The sequence below is a fragment of the Homalodisca vitripennis genome, chromosome 5 (assembly GCF_021130785.1).
Source record: "Homalodisca vitripennis isolate AUS2020 chromosome 5, UT_GWSS_2.1, whole genome shotgun sequence".
In the NCBI taxonomy this organism is placed as follows: domain Eukaryota; kingdom Metazoa; phylum Arthropoda; class Insecta; order Hemiptera; family Cicadellidae; genus Homalodisca; species Homalodisca vitripennis.
Genome location: NC_060211.1, coordinates 83440461 through 83462067, shown reverse-complemented (window position 1 = coordinate 83462067; position 21607 = coordinate 83440461). Strand labels below are relative to the sequence as shown.

The 21607-nt window shown below is 30.8% G+C and overlaps 1 protein-coding gene across 2 annotated transcripts; it reads right to left on the bottom strand.

The window, feature by feature from the left end:
* Nucleotides 1-219: 219 nt before the first annotated feature.
* LOC124362454 (carbonic anhydrase 2-like) lies at nt 220-12985 on the bottom strand. 2 transcript variants are annotated; one of them, XM_046816971.1, is made up of 8 exons: nt 12825-12985; nt 10004-10115; nt 9200-9316; nt 6319-6498; nt 4642-4786; nt 4449-4554; nt 2107-2340; nt 220-935 (listed from the first exon to the last, which is right to left on the bottom strand). In XM_046816971.1, the coding sequence occupies exons 1-8, from the start codon at nt 12825-12827 to the stop codon at nt 768-770; spliced, it is 1065 nt and encodes a 354-aa protein (XP_046672927.1). In that variant the 5' UTR covers nt 12828-12985; the 3' UTR covers nt 220-767. The 2 variants fall into 2 exon arrangements, with proteins under 2 accessions (XP_046672927.1, XP_046672926.1); XM_046816970.1 differs by lacking the exon at nt 12825-12985 and adding an exon at nt 10281-10310.
* Nucleotides 12986-21607: the final 8622 nt, after the last annotated feature.

Sequence of the window (21607 nt, the reverse complement as noted above, 5' to 3'; positions counted from 1 at the left end):
GGTGTTTAAATGTCAGTCTTCAGGATAAGTACCTAAACCCAGCAAAAGAGAAAAAATAGAAATATAGCAGTAAAAATGTATAAATTGCAGCAATGTATATTTCAGACACGTTTGAGTTGAACACATATAATACGATTGAACACAAATAAGGTAAATAAATTATTACTAGCTTGACACTAAGAAGATGTCTAAAGCAAACAATAAATAAAAGACAACATATACAAAATATTTCAATAAAATGTATTCTCAATTTCTCATAGTATAATCATATTGAATCATACATAACCGTTGAAAGACAACTGAAAAGTTTATTTTACTACACTTAATCATTTACATAAAATTTTAGTTATCGGAACTATTTTAATTTACAATGAGAAATTAGTTCCTTAGTTAGGTATGACAGGCTATAGCATACGGCTTAAACAGTGATAGAACAAAAACATGACTAGTGGTATTTTGTATATTTACCTTTTTAGGTACTTTTAATTAATTAAATTGCTTTTTTCTGTCTTTCCCGCAATGCTAACCAACATGTGGTGTTGATCCATTTTGTAGATTCAAGCTAAAATTCATTTCCAAATCTTTAAAAGACTTCATATTTAACACTATTAATTATCACCTAGATACATATAAATATATTGTTAAATTTTTGTAAAAAACATCACACAACAATAACACACAAACAATAACAAACACAATTCTGCATCTGTCACCTTCGACAAATACCACTTTATCTAAACCATTTGCATACGGTATTTTGCGCAATTTTATCCTGCGGAAGGCCTCCTTTTCGACAGCCATTTGTACCACCAATTTGGTACCTGGGACGCACGGCCGGAGCGCACGATAGGACGTTTGTGGAGGGGCTGTACTTGTCTCCTGTTCTCCAGGATTCGTCCTCCATGGTCACTGCCCAGTTGTCTGAACGCCATCAGCTAACACATACACGCATACACGTTTAGTACTACATCGCTTCCAAAATGTCTTCGAGTATTAACTTATTAGTGGCGTTAGTAATATAAGTTTGCTTAGTTGATTTCTACATTGCACCATAATCGTTTACCTCAAAAACCAATCTCATAATACAGCAGTAACAACAGTGACTGATTGTAATTTTTTATTCGTAAATTCAATATATTTGTTAACATCACTGTTCACATATGGTATCTAACTAAAATGTTGAATTACGTACATGAAAATCAACATATTTGATATTTGTGTGAAGCCACAACTTTTTATCATAGGTCTCTTTGCAAGTTACATAAATATATTTATGTTATTTTGTTTAATGAAGTTGGATAAAATAATGATCACCTGTGCGTGTCCTATGCCTACGTATATGTTCTTAACTTTTAGCCAACAGCCAGGCTGTAAAGTTTAATATTTATAATTATTATTGACAATTAATATATCCACATACTCGTACTGGTTAAATATTTAACTAGTGCGCGCCTGGAAAATAAATATTAAATTAAAGAGCTTTCTACAAAACTTTATTGCTGTTATACTAAACCACTTTTATAATATAAATTCAAATTTTCGTTAAAATATATCAATGGTTATTTAGTGTATACATTTGTGATCACTACATTATTGGCCAGTACCGTTAAAAATGTAATATAAGCTGAAACTGGTGGTTAAAACCAGTTTAAATTGGCGCTTTATACTTGTTACAGTAAAAAGGGGTAACTACAATCTCATTATACCTAAAGGCTGTAGTCCGTTGACTAAATATATGTTTATTAAGTGTTAATGATAGTAACTTTCTGATTTTATGAAATAGAATTTATGATACCACTAAAAACTTAGAATCATAGAAATATGTGAGCCATATATGGCCTTAGTTCAGATATTGAGGCAGCAGGCCCTCCAGAAAGTAGTTGATGATTTATAAAGTCCTCTGGGCTTGTGTTTTTTAAATGTCTTTCTAAAGATCGTGTCTCAAGTTCACTGCTTTTTTCTAACAGTATTTATTTAATACTTGATTGTTATTATTTTAGTGTACCATTTTTCACTTACATAACAGTCTTAAGATATATTTGAAATATGTCAGTTACAATTGCTAAATTAGTGGTGTTTAAAATAATCAGACGGTAACAGACTAACCTGATTGAAGGATAATGTTATCGGGTTTGGCAGGACAATGAATACTACATTCTCCGAGAAAGGCGGGGTGGTGAGTGACCCAGGGTAGGTGTAGTATTCTGTTGCAGTCCCCAGGACATCAGCAGGCCACTGCATGGCTTCACTGGCGTTAATCTTTACTGAGGATCCGACATTACAAATTTTAGGCAGGAGCTGCTCCAAAGGAGAGAACAACGGGTTTTCCACTTCATTGGCCTGAAAATGTAATTTTATGGTAATCTCAGAATTATATATCAGATAAGGTCAAATTTGCAAGGGATTTCCTTCATCCTGTGAAATAGGATTGTCATGCTCCCTACGGCTGATCATCCGAGATGTATGAAATGGAAAAGTAGCATACTAAACATTAATTGATATATTTCTTCACAGGTTATACATCTTCCAGGCCTCTAAAGAAACGACTTATCAGTAACACTAAAAAAATGTCAGGCACGCAAATCATAGTTATAACAATAACACCAACTACAAGTCACAGTTTTCAGTTTCTTAATTTTGAAAGAATAAAATTTGTTAATTTATTAGGTCGTCTTAGTCAGGAAAGGGTTCAGGTCGTCTGGATTCATCTCCTATACTGGCTGGAATGATTCTTGAAAGAAAGAACAATCTTCTGATATCGATCTTGTTTAACCTGAACGCTATAATATCTACCATACTCATACTTGGGACCGCAGTCATTTTCAGCATAACACTGACAGCTAATCAGTGGTGTGAGGAAAACTCTATGACTTTGAACAGAAATAAATATTGCCTTGTCTTTCTACCGTAATAGAGAGCCTATTCTTCACAACTATTCCTTGGGAGGTGACAACATTAATTGATGCTCTGAAGTTTGTAATCAAGATATTAGCTTTGATACTCTCTCTGTCAATTGAGGCATATTAAGGATGTGTATTCCAGAGCCAACAGGGAGCTCAGCTTCCTTTACATACTAAATTCGGCAAATTCTTAAATACTGTTGTTTGGTCTGGTTTCCTAACTATAATGAACATATTTCGCTTTTGGATAAAATAAAGAGGAGATTCTTTTCATTCTGTTGTAAAGAGAATTGGATTCCCTTATCTTAAATATTAAAGTGCCATTTCATGACCTTTTTAATCATCATTGCATAATGAACCGTTGCAAAATGAACTTCTTATAAAATACAACAGGACTTCAGAACGCTTTATTTCTGTTCAAGCTTCTTAAACCATTTTATTGACTCTTATTATCTCCTCAGTCGGATCGATTTCCGCATCCCTCCTGGAACTCGCTCTAGACGCATATTTGGTCACAGGCAACATGATAGGAAGTATAAGTACTTTCCTCCTTTGCCTCGATTCCAACGACTTAGCAATGAAATTTCCCCTAAATTGGACTTCTTTGAAGAAATGAGTGTTATCACTTTTAAGAGGAGGATTTTCCAGTTTTTTAATATCACCTTAATGAAGACCCCCCTTATTTTGACTAGACTCATTTTAGTTGAAGTTAACATTGTTGTAATGTCTGCCACTTGAGCTTATTATGTTACATATTGTTCTTGCTTTATTTAATTTAGTTATTTTTGTTATGTATTTTTGCAAAATTTTTGAAAAATAGTAAACAAGATAGATATAGCTAAAGTCTGATGTCTGCCTGTGCCAGAAGAGACGAAACAACATCACGTTACAGTATCTACTTCATTTTCCAACGAAGCTTATGCAAAGAAACATGGTGCATAGAAGGAGAGTTGTGCTCTGACAGCCTTATCTGCTTTAGGTTGGTGGGGACTTATTTTTTGACGGGACGTCACATCGTGTATAAACGAAACTCTCTCAATTTGGATTTACGATATAAAACTCTGTAATGGGCAAGAATGCTGGAGCACGACCAGACAGGGGCTACCTCCCCAGGTAGCAAAGGCTTTACGTGCTAGAGCAGCGTTAGGTACAACCTCACAGTGAACTATCACAATACACGGTCCAACAGAGACAACACAGTCTGTGTTAGTCACTAAATAAAACGCGCAGAACCAATATGTGTTTGACTGAAAAGGTCGCAGATGCATGATCAAGAACTTCTATTTTCTGAGAACATCCCTGCCAGTACTGGCAGTAAAAAGTAGGACTGCCAGTAAAAATTCGTATTTTTAATTATTTTTTTTAATTTCCACTTTGAATCGAATTATAAGTGTGGATAACAGAATTCCTTTCTGGTAAACATTCCTTCATCGATTTTACGAATACCTAGGCTAATTGTTATACAGTGTAAATAATTGTTTTTGCCTCTCTCTTACTACAAGCAATGATAGTTAATTATAATATAATTAATTGTATTGCACGTTTTACCTCAGCAAAAACCGCAACAACTGCCAGTCCGTCTGGTTTGTCAGCAGCATCTTTGAAGGAAAGGTACTTGCCATTGTAGTAAACTAAGTGCACTTCTGCAGAATAACTGAAATGGAGATGAGAGGATTAGATTGTATAACGTTTTTATTTAAATATCTTTTTATAGAATGAGCAATATTGTAAGTCAATATACCTTTCCCCATCCAGATAATGTTCGCTGCCCCAGATGTCTTCCTTGCCCCAGTGGAAGTGCATTTGCTCGAAAATAAACCTCTGCTGTAAAGGGCCTCCCTTCAAAAAAGGTTTTTGGAATTTATCCCCATATATGTAGACAACCGCTAAAATATAGAGAATGAAATACATAAGTTTTGTTTAAATTAGCCAAAGAAAAATAAGCCACAACTAGAAACATTCTACAGGGTTTCTTACAACAAACAATTGTATTAACTAACGTGTATGACTATGTGTAACTTCTGCAGGGCATTTTAAGATGTGTTTACATCTATTCATACTCATTTTTGGTATGGTTGCAATTAAATTCAATGCATATTATTTTAATGAGTTAAAATACACAATTTAAACTCTGGAATATTATTACAGAGAAGGAAACAGGATTTTTCCGGACATTTGCCATCGTTCAGTGAAACAAGAAAACAGTAACACTACGTTTCGAGATCTGCAATCTGATCTCTTCTTCAGGTAAAGAAACTAACCTAATACATAATTACAAACTAGTTTGTAATTATGTATTAGGTTAGTTCTTTACCTGAAGAAGAGATCAGATTGCAGATCTCGAAACGTAGTGTTACTGTTTTCTTGTTTCACTGAACGATGGCAAATGTCCGGAAAAATCCTGTTTCCTTCACAATCCTTCCATCGTCAAAAATAACCGTTAAACAAAGGATTACAGAGAACTGTGTATTCTGTATTGAAAATTTTGTATTCTCCTCCAGGGCATTCAAACCCATGACATTTCGGTTGGAGAGTCATACCCTTAGGCTGTGATGAAGAAGTACAGAAAGTACTCTGGCTTTTACTGATAAAGAAACAATGGCGTGATTGCGGTGAATTGATAAAAATTGATATTCTGCTAGTTGTTAGCTGCGAATTCACACACCTCTCTGTGTAATCATAATAAGTTCGGTATATAAAAATTCTTTTTAAATTGTCCCGCAATCCTGAGATATAGCTTATTCTCCTTTACACACTGTGAATGTGTTTTGAAAAGTTCCATGGGCATTTCATTGATTAGTTGTTAAATGTATTGAACTTACTTAATATATTTAAAATGTTTTCTAATGTTTTATTTATGCCAAAATCTATTGTAACAGTTACATAATTAATAGGAAAATCGTAAATGTCCTACTTTCCCATTTTAAACAGTTTAATATTCTTAACACGATTTTAAACTTTCTCGATTGACTAAATTAATTCAATTTCAACTACTTATATCTTAAAGTTTGATATGTTTAAGAAATATTTGTAAATTGTGTTTTCCCAGCTGATACTGGGATCCTCTTTTTATTGTAATAGTGGAGATTTTTATTGTAACTGTGGCCTGTCTCATTAAAATTTTATTTTTTTCTTGAGAACCATTTTAGCTGGAAACATGTTTGGTGCTTTAAATATTTGACCTTTAAAAAATCAAAATTTTTTAATCATAGAACCAATAGAAAAAATCTGAAAAAATAGTTGTTTGCTTATTTAGAAAGAAATATTGACTAAAACGATCAAAGCGCTACTAGAGTTCAGGAAAGCGTTTGGAGTTATCAAAGACTAATATAAAATTTATATTAGTCTTTGATAACTTTATTTAATAAAGTTTATATTATTTATAAAGCATTATAAATAAGCTATGATCCATACTTACCTGAATGGCCAGAATTTTGTAACTTAGCTCTAGTGTTGTCTAAGTTGGGCAGTGCCATGGACAGCTGGGGCAACTCCAGGGTAATCGCCTTCTCAGTAATAATGTCCACGGGAGACTGAATTGGTTGATTGAATTTAACCGGAGTTATAGGCCAACCACAGTACACCTCCTGGTTTATACCTGTACATATCAATGTTAAAGGTAGACGTCATAGTCTCTTACAACTACCTTCATGACGAAATTACTGGGAAATTGTTAGGACTTTCTCAGGTCAGAGCCATGCAGATGCAAAACTACTACAATTCAAAAATGTGTATTTCCCAATATAAACTTCAAAACGATCAAAATTTAAAGCATGATTAGGTAATTATATTTATTATTAAATTTTTGCTTTATGAAATATTTAATAAACCACTGTTTTACGTGAAAATTGTATAAGATACAGAAAAGCATTAAAATAAATTTGTCTTTCAAACGATACCTCATTCGTAAAATACGGTTAATAAATAACAATGTTATGGAAAGTTTTAAATCATACATTTATTTATTTATTCTGGGTAAACCCATTACATACAAAAATTGCACAAATTGGTAGAAAAAGCTGAATAGAGTAATCAACAGTAAAGAAGTTCAAAATAATTATGATTATAGTACAAGAATAATTTGAATTAATAGCATAGTAGTAATAAACATATACATGCAAACTAAATGCCCTATTATTTAACAGTATATAAGCAGCTGTTATTTAAATCAATGTATGGCCTTGCGAACTGTAAACTGGTATTACAAACGTAGATAAAATTGTTTTAATAAAAAACCAAATGGCGTATAGGTCCTAAACAATGTGGTAAATGGAAAGAAATTATTCTACAACTTTAGCTTAGAATCACAAATATAACTAAACACGTATAGCCACCTAACCTATTTGTTACAATATGTAAAGTAAAAATTGTGAACACGATTATTGCCGTAATATGTTTCAAGTGCAATATATTTTTTGGTACTAAGGCAATGCTTCCACGTTGCATAGATAAGTTCGTTATAGGCCTAGTCTCAATCAATAACAGGTTAGAGATGGCGGACGTTAAAAAGTGTTCAAATTATACAATATCATTTATAAGTTAGAAGTGATTATATTTACAAAAATATTTCAAATTGATTGTAAATAAATCAAGCTCACGATATTTCAGACAAAGTTCCATGTTCATAAGGGTTTTTGTCTGGTATGATTTCAAAATGATAAGTTTCTAAAAAGTTAAAAAACTTACGAGTATATCAACATGCCATGCTTGAAAGTCATCGTACCACTGGTATTGTTGAAATTAAATGTCAAAAACAATAATTAGTATTCAATTTGATATTTTAAGATGACAGCTATTATTAAATGCATTTTTCTACCATCTAAGCCGAAGAAATAAATTTAACTATGTTATGTTTTATTGTTCTTTTTCGTTGCGTTTAACGTAACAGTAATCACGGTAACTTGAAATGCCGGAATCGGCATTAGATGTTAACATTTTAATACTTAAATTAAACTAAAAGTATTGCTTTACATTCATATATCTATAAAAGCCCTTATAATACAAAGTTGATTGCTCAACAATATTTTCAATTAGAATCCCAAAATGTCACATTGGTTCCTTAAGTACAGTCCAAGGAGAACAAGATGTTATTTATTCTCTTAGGGCAAGAACCTGAGAAACCTTACACTGCACCATAAAAACCTTTGCGTTTGCTACCGAAGTGACAGAATATTTACTGTCCCCCTGATGGGTAAGGTTTGGGGTAGGAGCCGCCTTCTGTCGAGATTCCTGAGGATAGCGGGCAATATATCTCAGTCACCTTGTACCAATAAAAGAAGGGAAGGCCAGCTCTGTACCAGCCTCTCCAGTTAGAGCGAAGGTGTAGCAAACCCTTATGTATAGGCTAGCAACTGCCGCTAATACTTGGGAACTCCACAATCCCCTTTCAGTCATCCTCCGCAGAAACTAGGTCTATCGATCTACATCTGTACATTTGTTGATGAGTCGCTCTTGGATATCCAAAGGGTTGTCCAGATTTAATTCAGTTTGGTTTTGCTGCATCCAGTGTAAGTTCAACTGAAAGGGATAAATCAGCCAGAAGTGACCCCTCCTGGGACGAACTCGAAGTTACAACAAATCCAATGGTAAGCGTCTAGGTGAGGTATAAATATTAACTATATCGAGATCAGTTCTATCTGTCTAAAATTGTTGAAAGATTTATCAATTTACAATTCAAATATTAAAAACGTTTTGTTCGTTCTTTAGTAAGTAATACCTGCAAAATATAGTTATGCTTTAATATTTTCGTTTTAGTGTTTTAATGTAGGTCTACTCATAAATTCTGAAATCCAATAACAAAAAACATTATTTGATAAATGGAATCTATATAAAATAATTTAAACGCAATGTATAAACGCAATGATTAAATCTGCCTGTATATAAGTCCATCATTTATGGGACAGAAAAAATATAATCGATTGTCTGTAACATTGTTAGTATATAAGAGTAAATTAGTAATCTATGAAAAAATAAGTATACAGTATTGTTAAGTATTTGAATGCACTGACAGGAAAATAATCTATAATGCCAAAGCAATCCATGGTCCTAAATATTAACTGCATAATAGTAGAACTATCAAGTACTGATGACATAAGTTTGAGCACTGCAATAAAAACCTAATACATAATGTCATTATTAGTAATGGATGATTATTCTTTTAACAATAAAGTATGATATATAACTTATAGTGGGGTAAATTATTTAATCTGTAGGAACATAGTATTTTACGAATATATAAACACTTGGTTATTGATACAAAGCAACTCAATAATTATGGAAATCAACATTTCTGCACTCACCATTTGTATAGTAAGTGGGTGGTTGTACTACAGAGTTTCCTTGATCCAAGTCAGTTGAATTATTATCGGGAACCAATTGCGGAGGTGGAAGAATATCATTTGTCTGTTGAACAGGTCCTGGAAAAGTAAATAGAAAGTAGTTTGTCACTCAAACCATGGGCTAATCATTTAGAACACAATAATATATTTACTTATCAAGCCCCACATATAAAATAACCATCTGAGCCTTAGGTAGAAGTAGTTTTATGGACTTTAAAATAAAAAATTCAAAATATACGCTATATCTCATAAAAGTTGTTGAATATAAATCACTACTACAACTAAATGCAGTATTTTGAACCACATAGTTAAAAAAAAAACAGATTAAAAACTATAATTAAACAATATTAACTTTAGTAATAATATGTATTTGTATTTTCTTTTGTAATTGCATTGGCCATTGTACTTGTAGTTCATTTATTTTCATCCTAATATTAAATTTAGATTTTAGTGATTTTAGTTAGTAGTTTCACTGAATAAAATAAAGATTGCTATAGTAGTACCATTGCTACATTTTAAAGACAATATGATAAAAACTGATTTAATTTCATCAAATTCGTTTTGACATAAAAATATTACTATATGTTTTGTCAATGTATATATTTTGAGAGTCAAATTTTATTTAAAATCTCATTTCGATATTTTTTTACTTGAAAACCAACAGTCTAAATTAATCATAAATTATTCCTTTAAAAATCTATATTTTCATATTAGTTACATAAGCACTTGTAAACTGAAATTTTTAAAGTCTGATGTAACTCGTACCTGATTCGAAAATATCTTTGAAGTAGTTCACGAAGAGATTCTCGTTTAGTTCTGGGCTGTTGGAATTTGTTAGAACAGGGCCTAAGGAAAAGGCTACCACGTAGACAAGCAACTGAAAATGTATATTGGTTTGAATGCAGTATAAACATGACAATGTTCTGTCATTAAAAGTAATAATACCGTGTACTTATATAAAATCTAAACAAAAATATAAATATAGCTTTAATATTATTTGTAATTTAATGAAGGCTCTTAGCGAAGTTGTCTCAAGACGAACCTGGTTGATTGTCATTGGTAGTTACAGCAGCAGGATTTTGATTGACTAATTGATCGTTTTACAGATCTTATATTTTGTTACAAACAGTTATTACTATGGATACAGTGTTGCTCAGTAAATATATTTTACTTTTAAACACGTGATTAGGTCACATTAATTATTATAGTCTTTTGATTATGCCTAATACAACTTTTAATTCTTAAAAGGATTGCTGAACTATTGCCAACCTTTCAGTAGGGCCTCTCACTATAGAATAAACGTACTGATAACTATTTCTAATAGTAAAATGTACTGATTTTAATTCAATGGGCACAAAATATCGCATCCACGTACGTGGTATAACGGTATTAAATTTTAAATGTATTGTATTGAGCCTAGTTAATTACTAAATTGGATGGAAGAGGTAATAGAATTACCAAATAGGTTACGGTAGGTCATAAAATATATGTTGTAAATAATAAAGCACACTATTAACGAATTATTGAAGTACGTTCTTTGTAATAAATCAAATCACATTTATTTTAACAAAATATTGAAAAACAGAAGTAAATATTTCATATTGAAAAAGGAAACAAATGTAGCATTTGGATATCTAATGGTAATAAAATATACAATCATATTCAAGTAATACAATTCAAAATAGTTAACATTATATAATTTAACACTAAATAATTTTAAAAAGTCTTATATCACAAAGAAATAAATCCATATATTGAAAAAATATATAGATGGTCAATAGTTCTCCATTGAAGATATGCACTATTGACGGAGGATGATAGCGTCGAATAAATTAAGAAGTTCTTATTTTTATTTTATACTGTAAGTTTTTAATCTTATAAGTCCTCTTTTATTTAACTAGTCAATTATTGTTATTACCATTTGTTACTTTTGTTAATATTATTGCTATTATAGCTGTTCCTGTACTCTATATTCATTGTTTTTGTTATCAATTTGTTATCTACTGATGCTTCGTTATCTGTTCAGTTATTTACTCAGTACTTTACTGTTGCTGTTATTTTTGCAATAATTCGTATGAACCATCTATTTTGATTGCTTATTTCTTGTTGGTATAGTTCTATGTTTTTTTAATTTCTGTGAAGTAGAGATATGTTGCTTGAAATAAATAAATAAAGTCCTGATATTTTGAGCGCAGCGCGGTCTTGGATTATAACAAAGTAAATGTGTAAGGTTTGAAAATAATTGGACATTTATTTCTTCTTATAAGATTCTATATTCTTTGTTGTTTTAACCAATAATTCTTAGTTAATAAATCTAATTCACTTTTCATGGCGGGATTCAGAAAACGCCTTACACGATAGACATAAATGTTTTGAAAATATCATACATATATATTAATTAATAATATTAAAAATAGGTGTTATGATACAGTAATAGTTTTACTAAAGGAACATTTAATTAAGCTGGAATAATGTGAAGTGACTTATTTATGTATTTACATAATTACTAATAAATAAATTAATTAAAAATAACAATATTTTTAATATAGTATTTTAATGTTTTAAATACATTATATTTTCTTTTATAATAAATTTAATAATAACTATTATTATATAAATGTTATTTTATATATTAGTAAATATAATATGTTTGTCATTAATCTTTAATTCTTAAATTACACTTAATACTGACCTATGAGATCGTTGCCAAAGCTTATATACAAATAATTTATTTGTGTTACGATATTTCCATTTTAGTTAAAAATTTTATGCCATAAAAATTAAGGTTTACCACATGAAAGACTATGATGTCTCTATGACTGATGACAAGCTCATTCCGTATTAAAAGTGTGTAGGCTATAATGAATTTGATACGTTGTATCTTTATTTATGGGGTGTTTATTGAATCCTATTAAAATTATGAATAATTGCAGGTACTGGGTATATTTGATACCACAAACTCATTACATTCCGAGAAAGAACTTATACTACTACTTTTAATTTATTGTATTTTATAAGTGTTATATATTTGACAAAGAAGCTAACTTCTTATATTCCCTATTAGTTAATAATGTTTATCTTTGGCCTACTTTTTGTAAAATTATTCTCAAACATATTACACAATGTTACACATACACCATAACAGCCACTATGTACATGATTTTAAGTTGGATTTGATGAACATTATTTGAAAAGCCAAATTAAAAAAATTTATATTAAACAAAATCACAATTTATTGATTAACATATGTTTGTAGTTTATTGTTTAATATGTATGGTTAATAAGCTACAATTTTGTTTGAAATAATTATAGAGCTATAACCTTTCAATAAACGTAATACAATTTTATAATAGATGTAATAATTCATTATTAAAGTATCTTTATATTATTCAATATTTGACAATTAGTTAATAACCATTTACTGGATGATATTTAATACATTGTAGATTTCATGATTGTTAACATAAACTTCAACATTATAATGGTTGTTAAAAGTGATGTTTCCATTAGTCCAACTATGATTCAAAATCGGTTGTAAAAATTAGGAAAATAGTATTTAAGTAAACTGTGCAGAAGTGGAACTTACCATGTTGGATGGTCCTCTCTTTCTGCCCAGCAATCACGGAAGGACTAACGACAGATGATAAACTCGGTGACGATGACCCTTTTTTTTGTAATCTCTGTTCGAAGATTGTGGGTGTAGTGATAACAACGGTCATCTTGTTCCGTCGCGTCGCACCGATCATATCTGGCAGTTAAGGCCTGTATCTGGCGATGAGAAAGGCATAAGCTTGTTATCACATAGCCATTTATCTTATCATATATGCAGAATGAGTCGACTTATGAGTAATGAAATAGAAATAATTTATATGATATGGTATCAGTTTCGCTATAAGTTTTCCTTAATATCGTTTATAACTGATTACAATGAACCATTGAGTATTTATATTAAAGACCGATTTGATTTATATGATTTAAAAAAATATGTTTAATAAAAATCTTTCTATTGCAATCATTAAATCATTATTTTTATTGTAATCTTTGTTGTTCATGTTATTGCACGGCATCTGCCTTGTGCACATTATTTTTATTATTGTTATATTATTTACATTTAGTTCTGTTCCTACAGCGCAATCAATAGTTACTTATAGCTGGGCTGTTTTCTTTCGTAATATTTTGATTACCAAGTGACTTTATATGGGTAGGGTACGATAAGCGGACCCGGTTTTTTATATCGAAGAATGTAATGATCGATACCTAATATTTGCATCTCAAATCCTAGACTATCAATCGATATAAAAGTGTTTTTAGTCCTCAACAAAAAACATATGTTTTAAATTAAAATGTGAATTTAATATTAACAGTGATCAAAGAAATTATTATAACCAAAATAAGGAAAACTGAAGACGACCATATTTACTCCTCTCACAGTTATATACCTACATTTGTCTCAAATATATATTTTTAGTGTTTAATTGGAATAATGTTAAAAATAACTTGTGCATGGAGAAGATCAGAAAATAACTAACTAAAAGTAAAGCAATGACTGTCAAAATAAGCAATGTACTTTAGTAAGCCAACTTTACTTCCCGCACGCGCCTTTATAGTGGCAATTGGGAATGTACGGTTACAAATACATGTAACGATAGATGTATAAACTTCATGTACTGTTAATTTTTTGCATGTATTCAACTTTGTTATTCTCTGAATAAAGATCTTTTGAACTTGTAACTTGAACACACACACACACACACACACACACACACACACACACACACACACACACACACACACACACACACACACACACAAAATATTTGAGACACTAATTAAAGAAAGATTATTAAAGTACTTTCAAGAATTTCATATATTTTCCACCAATCAAAATGGATTTTTTACCTGGTAGAGGAACCGACTTGTCCTTGGAAAAGCATATAAGGTCATATAACAAATTCAGTTAACGCTCATAAATTTACATTTGGCTATTTATTTGGATCTCAGGAAAGCATTTGAGGTTTTAGATATAGATATATTGATACAAAAATTTAGAAAATATGGTATTGGGGGCATGGCTTTGACTTGGTTGATATCTTTTGGCAAGCATCGAAGACAAGTAGTAAAGATAAATAATGTACTGAGTGAGGTTCTAGAATTGCAATATGGAAACAGCTCAGGGGGAGTTTTGGGGCCTCTTATGTTTTTAATTTATATTAATGATCTTCTAGATATTGACTTTCACTCCTCTTTATTTTGCATATGCTGATGACACGGCTTTGGTGTGTTCATCTGGCAGCAGAGCCTCTCTCAGGACAAAGATTGAAAGGGACTTGGTAAGGGTGTCGGAATGGTTGATTGCCAACAGGTTGTTAATTAATGTATCCAAGACAAAATGTATTCTATTCTTTGATGCTAACAAGCTACGTCTGACTTGCAGAATATGTTTTGATTTGTTCTACCATGGCCACCAATGCTTGTACGGCTGTACGTGTTCGAATATAGAAATAGTCGACAACGTAAAATATTTAGGAATGTACGTTGACTCTCAGTTAAAGTGGGGATTCCACGTAACGTACCTGACAAAGAAACTGAGGAAAATCAATTATGCGTTGTACCACATGAAACAGTTTTTGACTAGCGAATTATTAATTCAGTTATACATGTCATGGTTCGAGAGCACAATGAGATATGGGATCGTACACTATAGTGGTACCTTTAGCACGGTGTTGCAGCCTGTGGTAATGAGTCAGAGGCATGCTTTGCGAACGGTATTATTGGACTTCGGCGTACGGACAAAGCTAGTTACTTGTTCACTGATAACAATATCCTAACTTTCAAACAAGTGTATGAGTTCTAACATATTGATGTATGTTTATAAAACACTTGCAGGATTATCCCATTAAAATGACGTACAGGGAAACAAGAGCTGCTCAATTGACATTTCCTCGATGTACCAAATTATTTTAAAGAAATTGCCAGACATCAGTTTTCCTATGTTGGCCCAAAGATGTTTAATAAATTGGTTGAGAGATATGGCAATGGTATATATTTTGAACGAAAGCCTAAATTTAAGATGAAATGTTTAACATTTATAAAGGAAAATGTATAAAGTTCGTATCAGGAGTAAGTCTGGAATTTGACCTGTTTGCTGTCTTTGTTGTTGATATATTTATTTATTTATTGATAAAATTATATGTACTGTTTTATTGTTGTTATGTTAATTTATTGTTGTTACTTGTTGATTTGTTTCTATGTTTATACCTTGTTACTTGCTTATATTGTTATATTTATATTATTTATCTCTTGTTATTTATATACATATGTGTGTATGTAGGTGTGTGGCCTATATGTATGTAGATTTACATGCATATATACAAATGTTGTTATTGATAGATAGTATTTATTCGTGCGTGTTGTTAGCAGTAGCAAATTGGAGAACATGGTGGGGCTCAATCAATTAATTTATGTCATAATAAATTTTACTATAGTAAAATTTAAACATATTATATCTAAACATATTTTTATAATGGAAGAATGCATTTTGTCTCAAATATATATTTTTAGTGTTTAATTGGAATAATGTAAAATAACTTGTGCATGGAGAAGATTAGAAATAACTAACTAAAAGTAAAGCAATGACTGTCAAAAATAAGCAATGTACTTTAGTAAGCCAACTTTACTTCCCTCACGCGCCATTATAGGGGCATTAGGAATGTACGGTTACAAATACATGTAGCGATAGATGTATAAACTTCATGTACTGTTAATTTTTTGCATGTATTCAACTTTGTTATTCTCTGAATAAAGATCTTTTGAACTTGAACTTGAACTTGAAAACTCACACACACACACACACACACACACACACACACAAAATATTTGAGACACTAATTAAAGAAAGATTATTAAAGTACTTTCAAGAATTTCATATATTTTCCACCAATCAAAATGGATTTTTACGCGCGTTGTTGGTTGAAGTCTAACCTTGTAAGTAATTTTGTGTTTTCTTTTTAACTAATATTAATGTATTTTATTGTTATTTTCCGACCGGATCTACTATAAATAACTTGTTATTAATATTTTCAATTTTGCATGTAGCAAAATTATATACCGTTATCAGCTATCCATTTCACTTCGATGTATGTTATAATATATTCATCTATATTTGATATGGTCACAAACATCTGAACTATGTATTGTTTTTTTGTCAAATGGTGAAGTATATATCAATAAATAAATAAATCATGGGTGTGACAAGCCACAAACACACACTTACAGCGCATTGAATTATTCAAAATAACGCTGACTCGTGGAGTCAACGACTGCCGTATTTTTGTAATTAAATCTAACTGTAAATCGCTACAAATATTGCACCTATATAGCCTATACCTATTCGCTAACGAATGTATTAAAACCTTTTAACTATAACTTTTTTACCTCTTAAGGTTTTAAAGTCATTCAAATTTTCGAAATTATCTCAACTATAGACGTGGTAGGACGAAAGGTGGTGAGATCTTTCAATCCTCAGTTCATTTACAACAAACTGTGTTCCCATAAATATATTTATAGCATTGTTTTATAAGAACCTTATAAGAGACCGTAAAAAATTTTGATAAACATACAACAATTTGCCAACAATAAGAATAACATTCCATACCTTTAATCTGTCCGCAAGTTAACCTAGCGTAATATGCTTAAAGGCTATACAATAAATTTAAAATTTTACTATTTAAGTGTTCAACATTGTGTAATTTCTCAATATAGAAACTACACAACTAACTAACTATTAACTGTAATTATCCTAAGGCATACAGTCATATAAGCTTGCCTAGATTTACCATACAGACCAAATTTAACATGTTTCAAAAACTCTACATGTTTGAAAACAATCACTTGCTTGTTAATATTTACAAAGGTTTTTAAAGATGGGGGAGTTTCAAAAGCTTTTGAAAATAATACCCTCGTACCAACCATTAAAGAGTCGTCATAACAGTAGAGTTTTACAAAATTATGAACTAATGGTGTAACAATTTTATTTTGTTTAGAAGAAGGTTTATCGGGTGAGAGAGTAGAGTTTTATTCATACTGGCTTACAAGTCTGATCAACTTGGAGATAATCTTACAGCTGTATAATGTAACAATACCGCAGCTTCAGCTGGCCAAATAAACAAGTGTTGAACGTAGCTACTGTGCGGTTGACTGTAACGAACACAGCACTGGTCTCTCTACATATTTAGATATGCATAGAAATATTTTGAAAAAATAAGATTTTTACAGTTCCTAACATAACATGTTCCCTGCTCAATGCTTAATATTAATTGAGATGGATAGTTTTCATTTAATGTTTAATCTATTAAAACATAGGCTATGTAAATTACTTAAATAGTCTTTCAAAACTATTATCTATAACAAACCAGATAATTGTAGGCTTATTGTGGACCGAGCAATAGAAGATACTTATCAAGTCTTACATAATTTTTATTCATGTATTTGTAATTATATTTTAAAACTATTATCTATAACAAACCAGATAATTGTAGGCTTATTGTGGACCGAGCAATAGAAGATACTTATCAAGTCTTACATAATTCTTATTCATGTATTTGTAATTATATTTTAGGAATTAAATATAATGTATTACTCTTAAAGTTTATCTTACAACTTTAATTTGAATATTTATCCGTTTATTTACAATTTTACAACTTAAGAATTGTGTGAATTAATCTTATGAATATAGCACCCAGATTATATTGCCCGTAATGTGCTCAGTGAATTTCACGAGAGCCGCAAAGGCATGTAAACACAACTTATCTGCTCTTGATGGTCTAACTACGTGGACCTATCTCTCCCTGTACCTGGGGTTGGCCACCTGGCCACCTACCTGATATTCTATTGCAGACGCTTCCGCATCGCTCTGGCAAAGCTGTACACTGTTGTAGCCTGATGTCGCTGACCGGCCATGTAGGTTTCGTTTAGAAATCATACTAAAATTTAGTATTCAATGTTTACTAATGTTTATAGAAGTATTAGCATTTGTACCTAACACAATAACAAGTTATTATCAAAAACATAGTGGTCGGGCCACTGATGTGCCAGCCCGGCGATGCTAGAATATTATAAAAATAATTATACCACGATACTAAATCTCATTTTGTACTAATTTGTACAGAAGTATTAGGATTTGTCCCCAACACAGTAACAAGTTATTAACAAAAACATAGTGGCCGGGCCACTGATGTCCCAGGCCGGCGATGTTAGAATATTATAAAAATAATTATACCACGATACTAAATCTCATTTTGTACTAATTTGTACAGAAGTATTAGGATTTGTCCCCAACACAGTAACAAGTTATTAACAAAAACATAGTGGCCGGGCCACTGATGTCCCAGGCCGGCGATGTTAGAATATTATAAAAATAATTATACCACGGTACTAAATCGCATTTTGTACTAATGTTTACAGCAGAATCACAGTTTTACGGCAAGTTAAATATAAAAACGTAGCCATGTTGAGTTTTCTGTCGTGGTAGAATATCGTTAAATAATTATGCTACGATTTAGTAAGAATCTATAGTAAATTGTACAGCTTATAGCATTTGTACCCAAAATAGTAAAAAGTTATCAAAGAAAATTTAATGGCCGGCCAACAACATGCTCTTCTGGCCAAGGTGGAATTTCATGAAAATCATTGATTAAGTTTGGTATTAGATTGTACAACAGTATTAGAATTGGTACCAAATAAAGTAAATAGTTGATAATAAATTATTATTAACTGGCACAGCGTAATGTTAACCCTGCCATCTGAATTATTATATTATGTATAAAATTAAGGACAATAAAATCTAATCAATGTTTTATTTTAATGGCAGAATATTAATGAAAAAAATAGTAACTAGTATTTTTCACAATAACCAATAATATAGATAGGACAATATTAAACAAAACAATAATTGTATTTTTAATTTCTTAGTTGTAATTGAAACTCAATTTCTAAATACCTAATACTTTCAAAAATATATATATATAATCAAATGTTTCAGCATCTTCGACATTTCAGTTGAAAGTATTAACAGCTGTTCAGTGCCAGTTAACTTTGGATTATGTGTCATGAATTTTCATCATTTTCCTGAATTCCAGAATACTCTGGGAATATTTTTAATTTTCTCTATATTATACTTATTCGGATTTAAACAAATACTACATAAATAAATTAAGCGAATCTGTCCCATTCTGTAGATAGCACTTAGTGACACGTTTGTATTTGAATTTCCATGCCATAGTAGAATTTAACTAAAATAATTATGCCCCGATTTAGTACTGATATTAATTTTTACAGTAGTATTATAGTTCGCACCCAATTCAGTAAAACATTATTAACAAAAATATTATAGACGCAAAATGCCTAGCAAAATGCCATGTCAAAGTTTCGTGAAAATTAATTATCATCGAAGTAGTTTGGTACATAAAACTAGGCACGCACGCTATCTAGAAAACAAAAAGGATGTAAGGACAAAAATTATTTTTACCTGTGAATTCTCAAATACTTTATTCTCTACCTTTTGTTTTTCGGTATAATGCAAAATAACTGATATACAGGATGTCTCGGAACCATTTGATCACGCTGTTAAGCACGTAAAATACCTAATAGTACATGATAACATTTGGCTTATCTAGCTTAGTTTGTTATTTATCTCTGTGTGTATATTTATGTATACAATGTAGTATTACCTCGTGAACGGTTGTAAATTGATGAAAAGCGGCAGAAAACCTTAACGTACTGATTTATACAATTGGAAAAAAATATCATATTTCTGCGGGTATTTGTTTCAAAATGGTGGCAATTCTAAATTTCAAAGTTGAAAATTTAAAAAGTCACAAGTTAAATATGTCAAAATACAAAATATTTAGGTAATGTCAAAGGAAATACAATGCCATATCAGATTTATAATAGAGTCAAGAAAAGCTTATAAAATTAATTTTTCTTACAGCTATTTGCCCCTTTTATAATAACGGCTTAACTATATACACAAGTATATAGTTCACTAATTAATTTATGTTATACCAATCACGAGGTATTACTTTTTCTTTTGTAGCATTTTTTTATTATTTACCTACTGAAAACCGTAGTTAAATTTGATTAATATTGCCTTTTTATCGTGATTAGTTAGAATCTATAAAAAACTAAAGTAGCTGACGTATTCACAATTATTTCCCCAATAATGTATACTACATGAAACTTAGTACGCTCACTATCTGGATATCTTATAAGATATCAAACAGACGTAAGGACAAAAAATATTTTTATTTACCTGAGAACACTATTCGTTTTGCGTTGCAATACGTAATAAATATAATCTGTGATGCGATATAATAATTAATTTTCAAACTTTGAATAGCCGCTATATTGAATCCAAAAAGGATAAAAAATGGAAAAATAAAAGTTGTTTATAATTACACAAATATGTAAATGAGGAAATTCCTTTATGAGGGCGATTGCAATAGTTAGGTTTCTATGAAATCTACCTAAAATTAAGATTACATATGATATCTACCTTTCCCTAAAGCTAGTTTTATCATGTCAAAATTGAAAAATATGAGGTTGTGAGAGAATAACGGGACTATGCATCATGAATATTGTGATAACTTCTGGACTCGCGATCAAATGCTAATCAAATTCACACCTTTAATGAGTGTTTATGGAATTTAGCAACTAAAATAGATAGAAAATTAAATCTATTACAATTTAACACACACACACACACACACACACACACACACACACACACACAATATAAAATATATATAAAATAAGTTCAGTTTTTAGTCTATGTTGGAGTTCACATTTTTGTTCAAATTCGAATAATCGCCATCTTGAAATTTTTTATTTGTTAATAATGTCTTACTAAGTCATCAAAGTTATATACAGATATTTCTCCTGTATCAAGGTTGGTCTCAATCCGTACAAAAACAATGGTAGCTATCCTGATTATAATTATTTTCACAATGCTGTATAATACTTTAAAATTTGTACGCTTCCTATCCTAAAATCTTGTGAGGTATAAAAAATTCGTAAGAAGAAACATATTAAATTACCTTAAGATTTTAAGATTTTTTAGCGCTATAATTCATAATACCTTATATGTACAACTATTCATTTTCCAAACTTTAAATGTTTGCCATATTGAAACCATAGGGGATACAAAAAAAATTGAAATATCAAAGTTGTTTGTAATTACCTAATATGTTTATACATATATGTAAATGAGGAAATTCCGCCATGAGGGCGATTGAAATAGGCAGGTTTCTATGTAATCTACCTAAAAGTAAGGTCACATATGATATCTACCTTTCCCTAAAGCTAGTTTTATCA

Coding starts and splice junctions, on each gene's coding strand:
- LOC124362454 (XM_046816970.1), bottom strand. Junction 4,555..4,641: donor CATTATCTGGATGGGGAAAG/GTATATTGACTT, acceptor TCTCCATTTCAG/TTATTCTGCAGAAGTGCACT. Junction 2,341..4,448: donor TTGTTGCGGTTTTTGCTGAG/GTAAAACGTGCA, acceptor TTACATTTTCAG/GCCAATGAAGTGGAAAACCC.